Here is a 12,288-nt window from a genome sequence, read left to right on the forward strand (position 1 = left end):
TTAGGAAAAAGTCTTCAAGTTGAGAATCTATAGATTCTTATCAGTGTCTGTTGCTGGTTATCAGAGCAACCTGATACTTTTTAGTAGCCATGCCTGAGGCTGTGATCTCATCAGCTACATTAGGATGGCAGTTGAAATTTCAGGGCATACCTGAGTTTTGTTTGCATATGCTTAAACCCAGTGGTTCTCTTTTTCTTGAATTAATACATTGTTGAAATTTAAACAATTTCTCTTAGATAATTGGCAGTCCATGACAGTCTTTACAGTGCTTGCAAGGGTCAGTCACACCATTGTCCTCCTGGGTGAAAATCCTTTGATTTGATGTGAGCAATTTTGCAATTTCTTTTGCCTCAAATATTACATAGCTTGCCTTGTGGCAGGCAAGTTTGTGGTCACTTTTCACTTCAATGCTGCCATAGTGTGACCAGTGTTTTAAAAGCCACTTGAATGGGGGGGGGTGTCAATGAAATATGCAAATTAATGGTGACATGTGACTGTGTGTGATGTTACAGAAGGGTAAACTAGTGCAGGCAGTAACAAGTGTGACATTGTTTACTCCCCTGCTTCTTCACCAGAAGTCCTTTTTTTTTTTTTTTGCGGTACGCGGGCCTCTCACCGTTGTGGCCTCTCCCGTTGCGGAGCACAGGCTCCGGACGCGCAGGCTCAGCAGCCATGGCTCACGGGCCCAGCCGCTCCGCGGCATGTGGGATCTTCCCAGACCCGGGCACGAAACCCATGTCCCCTGCATCGGCAGGCAGACTCTCAACCACTGCGCCACCAGGGAAGCCCAACCATCAGAAGTCCTTTTGACCGCAGTTGGAACATACTCCTCAATTTCATAAGGTTAAGCATGAAAATAATTTAAAAGCATCTTAGAATTGATAGAATACCATCTGTTCCTCCTCTTAACTTAGGAATAACATTAAATCATACATGTGTCGAATCCTTTGTAATATCTTAGGGTTCCATATAAGTATTTTTCCCCTTTACTTAAGAAAGGTGTGTGCCAAGCACATAATATTATAGGATTGAAATATTTTCAGAGAGTCACTTTTTAATACACATCAAATGTAAATGCTTGCATGTCCCTAACATTTCAAACTGACCAGAAAGGTACTGAAGCATCACTTCATTTTCCATATGTGAGAGAGAACAGCCCAGCTTGGCTTGAAGGTTTCATCTGCCTGATATTCTTATACCATAAAGAACAGATTCCCCAGCATTGTTCCAATCTGTTTACATGTTCTGTGTGTGTGTGTGTGCTTGTTTATACACACAGTGTACATTCTAGTAATAGTGCTAATAACACCTTGTATCTATTTAAAGCTGGCTCTAGGGAGTACACGCAGTGGTTTATGGGCAAGCAGTCCCAGTGTTTCCCCATTCCATTTTCTTGTCTGTTTGTGTAATTCCAGCCACCCACAGTCTCCAAGTGGATATGCTGAAGCAGGCCTGCAGCCTGGGTACCAGGAGGGTGTGAACTGGAAGGGACATTTGAAGCAGGTGTTGGGATGTGGCAGGGAGACTAGTTTCAGGTCTGGGCTTGTGACACATTAGAATTGGCCATTGGAGTGTTCAGCTTACTGGCTTTTAAGAGACCATCTTTACTCGTTGGGATTACTGCCCGCTATGGAAACCTCATGAAGCATCCGTTCTGATTTCCAGATTCTTCATTTAGAGACGCCCCAACGCCTGGGCTCTCCTTGCACCCTTCCTCCTCCATGCCTATTGGGTTGCCGACCGGGAGGAAGGAAACAGCAGGGCAAGTCCATCCATTGTCCAGAAGCGTTCCAGGCATCACCTTGGAAAGGTAAGGCTCAGTGTGGTCTTACACCTTGACGTCTCAGAGCTGCTGCCGGGGCTGACTTTTCTCCCTGTCCTTCTAGCTTCAGGAGGTCAGGGGCATCCTTGGAGTCTGAAAGTGATGGGAGCACCTGGAGAAGCAGGTCTCAGTCTGATGAGCTTTTCCAGCCCATGGGCTCACCTCCCTCCACGGACTCCTTCTTAATGGAAGGTGAGGAGAAGACGCCTTTGCATTTACTTGGGTTTCTGTGAGCATTTGCCGAAAGGAACGTTTTCTGAAGGATGTAAGATGGAAACGTTTTCTTTTATTCTTTTAAAAAGAATTCTGTTTCATGGTGTCACTTAGCTACAGGTTCTTCTGATTAAAAGCAATGCAAATTGAGCCCCAGAGGAGACTCCCAGATAGGAACCAAGGAAACATGATGCATTTTTTAAAAGGGACATATTCCCCGAAGAATATTTCATAAATGTCATTAAGAGAAAGAAATATGTGCTTGTTCTTCTTTAAAAATGTTTTACAGCTATTGATGAATTGGTATAGGATCATACATTAAAAATTTATATTTCAGGACTTGCCTGGATCTCTGAGATATTTATCCCCGTATGTTGCCTCCTACTTCTAGGGGAATAAAAGCATTTTTAAAAAACATGTTTTTGGATAGGACAATCTGGGGAATTTCTTGTTGTATCCTAGCAGTATTAATAGGCAAAGGAAAACCAAGTGAAGGGAGAGTAGTGTTGAGAGAAAGGGGTGGACTCTTCCCCAGGAATCTGCTTATTTTAAATCCATTGTCATCACATCTTGACTTCTCTGAGCTAGAATCTCTCTAAGGAGTGCCATTTGGACAAATAGAATTTAGTTAACCTGAAAGGGATGTATGTGTGTCGTCAAATTCTATCAGAAAAATCTGTACTCACATGTGACTGGAGGCCTTATACCCTGCTTCATGCTTATATTAAGGACAGCAAGCCAAGTAAAGAGCAAATAAAGTGGACAAGTACAAGATTCAATTTTGAGTAAACAGCGCAAAGCAACCCAGGGCAAAAGAAATCAGTGGGTTTTAGATTCTGTAAGCACATCGTGGACTCTGCAGGTTACCAAAAATAAAACTAAAATAGAACAAGTCAAACAAACAAACAAACAAACAAAAGAATCTTCAAGTTTTTTTTTTTTTTTTTGCATATACACAATCAGGTATTTTAATACCTGATTCTTCTTTGCTTTCGTGAGCGCCATCTTGATTTGAACCACTTCACTTGTTTGGTTTCAGATGTTTCAATTGCATATCACAGTATTTTGGCTTAGTTGTTTCTATGTTCATAGCAGGTTTCTTTAGGGTGATGAATCCATAAACATGAGCACTTGTGAAGGTCTGTTTGTGTTATGTGTGTTCACCCACTTCTGGCTTTTCTTTTCTTTCTTCAACGCACATTAGATGTCGTGGATTCGTCTCTGTGGAGTGACCTCAGCAGTGATGCCCAGGGGTTTGAAGCAGAATCTTGGAGTCTGGTGGTGGACCCCTCCTTTTGTAGTAGGCAGGAGAAGGATGTCATCAAAAGACAGGATGTCATTTTTGGTAAGCATTTCAAACATTCTCTCTGGGCTCCAGCAGTGTGGTGCAGAGGAAAGTGCATGGCGTTTGAAACCATACATACCGGGATTCAAGGCTAGGTTCAAATCCCGGTTCTACCATTTCCTAGTTATTTGGTCTCAGATAAAATATTTAGCTCCCCTGGACCTCAGTTTTTCCTTTTGTAAAATGGGGATAATGATACTCTGGATTAAAATGTTGTGAGGCTTAAATGAGGCATTGTCTGTACCTGGTATAAGCAAATTTTATGTCTTCTACCCTTTTCAAGTTTACTTAGGCATGGTCTCTACTCTTTCACCTCTTCTGTTGTATGAATCACAGTGACTGTTCATATATTTTAAGGTAGGGTAGTCAGGGCTGCTGCATGCAGGGCCCTGTAGTTTGCCTGCACACAGCCAGAGACTGCGACTCACATAGATGCAGAGGGACTGGCAGCTCCTGGCTTAGGACCATGTGTGATTGTGTGCCTCAGTCCTGAGCATGGAGTTCCACGGTGGGAGGTTTTACGATTTCATGCTATTTGGGGTGAAGGCCGTCTGAATTAAGGGAGGTTAGATTATAGACTAGTTAGGAAAAAATGAAGTTTAAAAAATTTTCAAGTATAAAGTAGATGCTAAAAAGTGGTTCCAAGAAGATACTTTAAATATGAGATTAACTCTTAGTTTTTGCTTAATCGTGTGTGTGCAAAGCATGGGCCACAAAGTCCGGTGGCGACGATGGCCACTTTTCTCCTGTGTGAAGTGGTGGTTTTGTAGATCAGAGGAGCCGATGTGTAGTGTGCTGGCATCTAGGGCTGTGCAGGTGGGAGCTACCTTGGAAAGAGTAATGCTGTCCCCTTTAGTATTTCTCATGTAATTTATATTATACTGTAATTTTTCTTCATTTATCTCTTGATTTCATATATTATTAAAAATAATCTCACCCATTTGGGATGAATTATCATGTTGTGTAGTTCACAGCATGGCCTCAGGGTCAGAAAGTCTTGTGTTCCAGGGAAAATCCTTCAAAGATAAGGAAAATCATTCCTATTTTGGGGGTCATAATAGATAAATGGATTAACGGATATGGTAGATGCTTAGTATGGAGTAGGTATTAAAAATATGGTAGCGGGCTTCCCTGGTGGCGCAGTGGTTGAGAATCCGCTTGCCGATGCAGGAGACACGGGTTCGTGCCCTGGTCCGGGAAGATCCCACGTGCCGCGGAGCGGCTGGTCCCGTGAGCCATGGCCGCTGGGCCTGCGCGTCCGGAGCCTGTGCTCCGCAACGGGAGAGGCCACAACAGTGAGAGGCCCGCGTACCGCAAAAAAAAAAAAAAAAAAAAAAAAAAAAAAAATATGGTAGGATACAATAATTAATAATAATAATTTAAAGTTAGTTCCCAATTAGAGTTTTGTTTATGATAAAATAATAAACAAAGCTACATTTAGATTTGTTTACCCTCCATGGCTGATGTTTTGTGTTCTTTTTCAAAACAGGTACATGAGTTTGGAAATACTCATTAATCCAGAACTTGTACTTCTGATGCTCCTACAAATTGTGAATTATTGTTTTCTCTCATGATGCATTTTTAAAATTGAGATACCGTCACAAAAAAATTGAGATATAAAATTCACCCCTTTACAGTGTATAATCTATATTGTAGTATATTTGTAAAGTTTTAGTATATTTATAAAGTTGTGCAACCATCAACCACTGTTTAATTCCAGAGCATTTTCATCACTCCAGAAAGAAACCCTGTGCCCATTAGCAGTCACTCCCCTTTGTCCCCTCCCACCAGTACCTGGCAACCACTAATCTACTTTCTGTCCCTATGAATATGTCCCTATGAATATTACAATATTTAGTTTTTTGGGCCTGGCTTCTTTCACTTAACATATTGTTTTCTAGGTTCATCCATGCTGTAATAGAAATCAGCACTCTATTCCTTTTTGTGGCTGAGTAATATTTCATTGTATATATACCACACTTTGTTCATCTAATCATGACTTGATGGTCATTTTGGGTTGTTCCCACTTTGGGGGTCACATGGTACTTTATGTTTAACCTTTTGAAGAACTGCCTGTTTTCCAAAGCAGCTGTACCATTTTACATTCACACCAGCAATGTATGAGGGTTTCAATTTCTCCACATCTTACCAAGGCTTCTTTATTGTTCATCCTTTAACTTACAATTATTGTAGTGTGTGTAAAGTGGTGTCTCATTGTGGTTTTGGTTTGTATTTCCCCGATGGCTAATGATGTTGTGCACATTGGCTATTGGTATATCTCTTTAGAGAAACATCTATTCAAATTTTTGGCATGTTTTGAAGTGGGTTTTTTTGTTGTTGTTGAGTCATAAGAGTTCTTTATATATTCTGTACTCAAGTCCCTTATCAAATACATGATTTGCAAATATTTTCTCCCATTGTATGGGTTGTCTTTTCACTTTCTTGATGATGTTCCTTGATCATGACACATTGTTTTCTCCTGGAGAAAATGGAATTTCAGAGACAGATCCAATAATAGAAAGGACCTACTGTTGTATGCATTAAGGAACTTTATTATATTTAATTCAACATAATTCACCAAATTAATTGTGCTTCTACTCAATACAAAACACACACACAGGGCTTCCCTGGTGGCGCAGTGGTTGAGAGTCCGCCTGCCGATGCAGGGGACGTGGGTTCGTGCCCCGGTCTGGGGGGATCCCACGTGCCGTGGAGCGGGTGGGCTGGTGAGCCATGGCCGCTGAGCCTGCACGTCCGGAGCCTGTGCTTCTCAGCGGGAGAGGCCACAACAGTGAGAGGCCAGCATATCCCCCCCCAAAAAAAAAAACAAAAACAAACACACACACACACACAAAAAAAAAAATGAAAGAAGGAAAAAGAAAGAAAAGAGGTAAACTAAGTTACATTTTATAGAGCATTCAGGGGAAAACAAAACCTGGTTCCCAACTGAAGATACCTAAAGATGTTAGCTGGTTATATTATGAAAGTTTGATACATTGGATTCTTATATCTTGGACTTGACTTATACATATCCTCATATAATGTCTGGAAAAAAGAGAATAGTTTAATATTTTGAGCTTACATTAAATGTTTAATTAATGCTGACTTCAACAGTAAAAGAATATTATTATTCCTAAACATTCCCTCTTTTTTTTTTATTTGTGTAACATACAGTGTTTAGCTACTAATTTAGGTCAATAGGGATACTTTTTAAAAAATTGAGGTATAATTGACATACAACATTATATTAGTTGCAGGTGTACAACTTAATGATAATTGTCTATATTGCAAAATGATCACCACAGTAAATCTAGTTAACATCAGAGGACACTTGTTTTTTTTAAAGCTGTTTCTCTTCACCTGTTTCAGAGCTAATGCAGACAGAAATGCATCACATCCAGACCCTGTTCATCATGTCCGAGATCTTCAGGAAGGGGATGAAGGAGGAGCTGCAGCTTGACCACAGCACTGTGGATAAAATCTTCCCCTGTTTAGATGAGTTACTTGAAATCCACAGGCATTTCTTCTATAGTATGAAGGAGCGAAGGCAAGAATCCTGTGTTGGCAACGACAGGAATTTCGTCATCAACCGAATCGGAGATATTCTAGTACAACAGGTGAGAAAGGTTTAAAGGTCTTAAAACCTCAAAGCCTAAAGGTATGCAGACTGTCTAGAGTATTCAGAGCCTGCAGAGAACTGGAATTGATTTCATTATGATTATTGACAGATGGGTTTAGCTGGTTGTCTTTTATTTGATGTTGGTGTGTATGACCGATGTCTGAGAGTTTTTAATAGCCAGTGACTCTTCTGTGTGTCACAGGACTTGCCTGGAGAAAATTTACTTAATGTTCAGCTTGCAGGATCTTAGTTCCCCAAGCAGGGATTGAACCCTTGCCCTCGGCAGTGAAAGCGTGGAGCCCTAATCACTAGACCACCAAGGAATTCCCTACTTAGACTTCTTGATGTAATGGACTTTCTAGTAACATACCTTCCTGAGTGGCCCGTGATAGTCTCACCAATATCTCCAAGATAAGTGCTGCCTAATTTTAGGAGGAGTGAGGCAGATCTATTATCATGAAATCCCTGGAGTTCATGCCTGGGGGATAAGACAAGCAAATCTCACTCAAAGGAGGCACTTTTTAGGTGCTTGGGATGTTTGAAGCATCAGTGAGAATGGGCTGTGCCACTCTCCTAGTTAAAAAAAAACAAACACCTTACTTTTGACAATTTGTATTGGTCCCCGATCTCTCTGAAAGAGGCTCTGCATTTAAAACATGCTAATACAGAAGTTAAATAACATGTATCCAGCAGCCTTAACATGGCAGGGACTTTCATGGTACTTCCATTATGTGACCTCACTTAACCATCACAACACAGTGAGGCAAATATTTATTTTGAGGAAAGGCATGGAGATCTATCCTTAATTACTTTAGTTTGGCGTTCTCTAAGTAGATGCCAAAATGTCCCCTCCAAAATATTAATTTTGTATCAGTTTCACCCTGTCACACACACCAGTCGAGTTTAGCTGTTGGTCTGTACGTTAAACATTTAAGTATGCTTAAATACAAATATTTTTAATACACAAAAAGAAAAAAGAATCCTGACAATTGCCCAAAATCTTCTTCCTCATGTCTAACAATGTAAAAATCCACACTAGTAATAAGTTTCTAATCAAAGCACTATCTGCTTTGCATATTATCTTTAAAGTCCTAGACCTGTTCCATCTTCATCATTCACCTGAAACATACACAGTGCCAGGTTAAGAGACCGTCAAGTACTTGGGAAGACAGTTTGAATAAAGATGTCTGATTGTGTCTTGGTGAACTTGAATCCGAGTGAGTGCATTCAAAAATGAAGTGCGAGATTATTTTATCATTTGAAAAGTATTTGCATAATCTCTCTTTCCTTGATACAAACAATCATGACTTTTAATTCTAATCATTTAAAACATTTTTTCATTCTTGTGTCACTTTCATAGTTAACAAAAATTTCACACCTTTACCAGATATATTTTTTATTTAATTTTATGGAATTTGAGGACAAGTTTTGGGAAATTGCCTGTTATACAGGGTGAGCCTGGTGGTCTTTTGGATGAAAAGGAAAATCCTTGGTATTCAGAGAAAAGGATTAAGTCTACTTTTGTGTTCCTGTTGGTGGACATGCTTAGTGGGTATGGCAAGGGCTTCCTTCCAATATTATGTAAATAGAGTTATCTCCTGAAGAATATATTAGCAAAGTCCTCAGACAATGGCTGCAGGAGTGGCACTGTGTGGGAGCAGAGGGAGAGCAAGCTGTTGGAAGGATGTATGAGAGAGTCTGCGGAAATCCCACACTCCAACCTCGGGGACTCCATAGATCTCAGGAGGCTGGGCTGGAATATGATGGTAATTTAGTCAGTGAGAACTTGCGGTGTTGGTGAGAAATTGTGAACATGTGGAACATACTTGATATAGAGCAGTGGTTTTCCAATTTCAGGTACATAGGAATCTCCTAAAGCTTGTTAAGAACGAGGTATTCTGTGCTCCCAACCCCTATGTGTTGTTTGATAGGATTGGGTCAGGGGTTGGCATTTTAAAATTATTTTTTCCCCAATGGTAATATCTTACAGAGCTGTAATACAGTACCACAACCAGGATACTGATAGGGATACAGCAAAACGCCAGAACATTTCTATCACAATGAGGAGTCCTCATCTGGCCATTTTATAGCCACACCTACTTCCCTCCTGTCCCCAACTGCTGGCAATCACTAATCTGTTCTTTCTATAATTTTATCATTTCAATCCAGTTATATAAATTACATACATGTGGGCTTCCCTGGTGGCGCAGTGGTTGAGAGTCTGCCTGTCGATGCAGGGGACGCAGGTTTGTGCCCCGGTCCGGGAAGATCCCACATGCCAAGGAGCGGCTGGGTCCGTGAGCCATGGCCGCTGGGCCTGCGCGTCTGGAGCCTGTGCTCCGCAACGGGAGAGGCCACAACAGTGAGAGGCCCGCGTACCGCAAAGAACGAAAAAAAAAATTACATACATGTTATATAGATTATATACGTAGTATGTCCCTTTTGGATTGGCTTTTTTTCACTCAGCACAATTCTCTGCATCATCTAGATGCCTGTGTATGTCAGTAGTTCATTCCTTTTTAATGTTGAGTTGTATACCAGAGTATGAATGTACTGCAGTTTATTTATTTATTTATTAACATCTTTATTGGAGTATAATTGCTTTACGATGTTGTGTTAGTTTCTGCTGTATAACAAAGTGAATCAGCTATACATATACATATATCCCCATATCTCTGCCCTCTTGTGTCTTCCTCCCACCCTCCCTATCCCACCCCTCTACGTGGTCACAAGGCCCAGAGCTGATCTCCCTGTGCTATGCAGCTGCTTCCCACTATCTATTTTACATTTCGTAGTGTATATATGTCAATGCTGCTCTCTCACTTTGTCCCAGCTTACCCTTCCCCCTCCCCGTGTCCTCAAGTCCATTCTTTACGTCTGCATCTTTTTTTTTTTTTTTTTTTTGCGGTACGCGGGTCTCTCACTGTTGTGGCCTCTCCCTTTGCGGAGCACAGGCTCCAGACGCGCAGGCTCAGCGGCCGTGGCTCACGGGCCCAGCCGCTCCGTGGTATGTGGGATCTTCCCGGACCGGGGCACGAACCCGCGTCCCCTGCATCGGCAGGCGGACTCTCAACCACTGCGCCACCAGGGAAGCCCTACGTCTGCATCTTTATTCCTGTCCTGCCCCTAGGTTCATCAGAAGCTTTTTTTCTTTTGATTCCATAGGCACAGAGCTCTTAAAACTCTTGAATTTCCTAAGTGCTGAGTGATAAAAAGTGTCTTTTGCTATGTTAATGAGGTGTCTTCATTTTATTTTATTTATTTATTTTAACATCTTTATTGGACTATAGTTGCTTTACAGTGGTCTGTTAGTTTCTGCTGTATAACAAAGTGAATCAGCTATACATATACATATATTACCATATCTCCTCCCTCTTGTGCCTCTCTCTCTATCCCACCCCTCTAGGTGGTCACAAAGCCCACAGCTGATCTCCCTGTGCTATGCAACTGCTTCCCACTATCTAGTTTATATTTGGTGGTGTATATATGTCAGTGCCACTCTCTCACTTTGTCCCAGCTTACCCTTCCCCCTTCCTGTGTCCTCAATTCCATTCTCTACATCTGCATCTTTGTTCCTGACCTGCCCCTAGGTTCTTCAGAACCACTTTTTTTTTTTTTTTTAGATTCCATATATATGTGTCAGCATACAGTATTTGTTTTTCTTTTTCTGACTTATTTTCACTTTGTATGACAGACTCTAGGTCCATCCATCTCACTCCAAATAACTCAATTCGTTTCTTTTTATGGCTGAGTAGTATTCCATTGTATATATGTGTCACATCTTCTTTATCCATTCATCTGTTGATGGACACTTAGGTTGCTTCCATGTTCTGGATATTGTAAATAGAGCTGCAATGAACATTGTGGTACATGATTCTTTTTGAATTATGGTTTTCTCAGGGTATATGCCCAGTAGTGGGATTGCTGGGTTGTAGGGTAGTTCTGTTTTTAGTTTTTTAGGGAACCTCCATACTGTTCTCCATAGTGGCTGTATCAATTTATATTCCCACCAACAGTGCAAGAGGGTTCCCTTTTATCCACACCCTCTCCAGCATTTATTGTTTGTATATTTTTTGATGATGTCCATTCTGACTGGTGTGAGGTGATACCTCATTGTAGTTTTGATTTACATTTCACTAATGATTAGTGATGTTGAGCATACTTTGATATGTTTGTTGGCAATCTGTATATCTTCTTTGGAGAAATGTCTGTTTAGGTCTTTGCCCATTTTTGGATTGGGTTGTTTGTTTTTTTGATATTGAGCTGCATGAGCTGCTTGTATAGTTTGGAGATTAATCCTTTGTCAGCTGCTTCATTTGCAAATATTTTCTCCCATTCTGAGGGTTGTCTTTTGGTCTCATTTCCTTTGCTGTGCAAAAGATTTTAAGTTTCATTAGATCCCATTTGTTTATTTTTGTTTTTATTTCCATTTCTCTAGGAGGTGGGTCACAAAGGATCTTGCTGTGATTTATGTCATAGAGTGTTCTGCCTATGTTTTCCTCGAAGAGTTTTATAGTGTCTGGCCTTACATTTAGGTCTTTAATCCATTTTGAGTTTATTTTTTGTGTATGGTGTTAAGGAGTGTTCTAATTTCATTCTTTTACATGTAGCTGTCCAGTTTTCCTAGCACCACTTATTGAAGAGGCTGTCTTTTCTCCATTGTATAGTCTTGCCTCCTGTATCAAAGATTAGGTGACCATATGTGCGTGGGTTTATCTCTGGGCTTTCTCTCCTGTTCCATTGATCTGTATTTCTGTTTTTGTGCCAGTACAATACTCTCTAGACTACTGTAGCTTTGTAGTATAGTCTGAAGTCAGGGAGCCTGATTCCTCCAGCTCCGTTTTTCTTTCTCAGGATTGTTTTGGCTATTCAGGGTCTTTTGTGTTTCCATACAAATTGTGAAATTTTTTGTTCTAGTTCTGTGAAAAATGCCATTGGTAGTTTGATAGGGATTGCATTGAATCTGTAGATTGCTTTGGGTAGTATAGTCATTTTCACAGTATTGTTTCTTCCAATCCAAGAACATGGTATATCTCTCCATCTGTTTGTATCATCTTTAATTTCTTTGATCAGTGTCTTATAGTTTTCTGCATACAGGTCTTTTGTCTCCTTAGGTAGGTTTATTCCTAGGTATTTTATTCTTTTTGTTGCAATGGTAAATGGGAGTGTTTCCTTAATTTCTCTTTCAGATTTTTCATCATTACTGTATAGGAATGTAAGAGATTTCTGTGCATTAATTTTGTATCCTGCTACATTACCAAATGCATTGATTAGCTCTAGTAGTTATCT

At 40.5% G+C, this 12,288-nt stretch overlaps 1 protein-coding gene across 5 annotated transcripts in view; it reads left to right on the plus strand.

The window, feature by feature from the left end:
- The window catches only part of ARHGEF28 (Rho guanine nucleotide exchange factor 28), a 330,335-nt gene that overhangs the window by 245,892 nt on the left and 72,155 nt on the right, over positions 1-12,288 (plus strand). For all 5 annotated transcript variants that reach the window (XM_067031143.1, XM_067031144.1, XM_067031142.1 and 2 more), the window contains 4 exons: positions 1,666-1,810; positions 1,887-2,014; positions 3,240-3,380; positions 6,750-6,997. In XM_067031143.1, the coding sequence (XP_066887244.1) occupies positions 1,666-1,810; positions 1,887-2,014; positions 3,240-3,380; positions 6,750-6,997 (662 nt within the window). The remainder of the gene's footprint in view (positions 1-1,665; positions 1,811-1,886; positions 2,015-3,239; positions 3,381-6,749; positions 6,998-12,288) is intronic.

This window comes from Kogia breviceps, chromosome 4, assembly GCF_026419965.1.
Source record: "Kogia breviceps isolate mKogBre1 chromosome 4, mKogBre1 haplotype 1, whole genome shotgun sequence".
Classification (NCBI taxonomy): Eukaryota; Metazoa; Chordata; class Mammalia; order Artiodactyla; family Physeteridae; genus Kogia; species Kogia breviceps.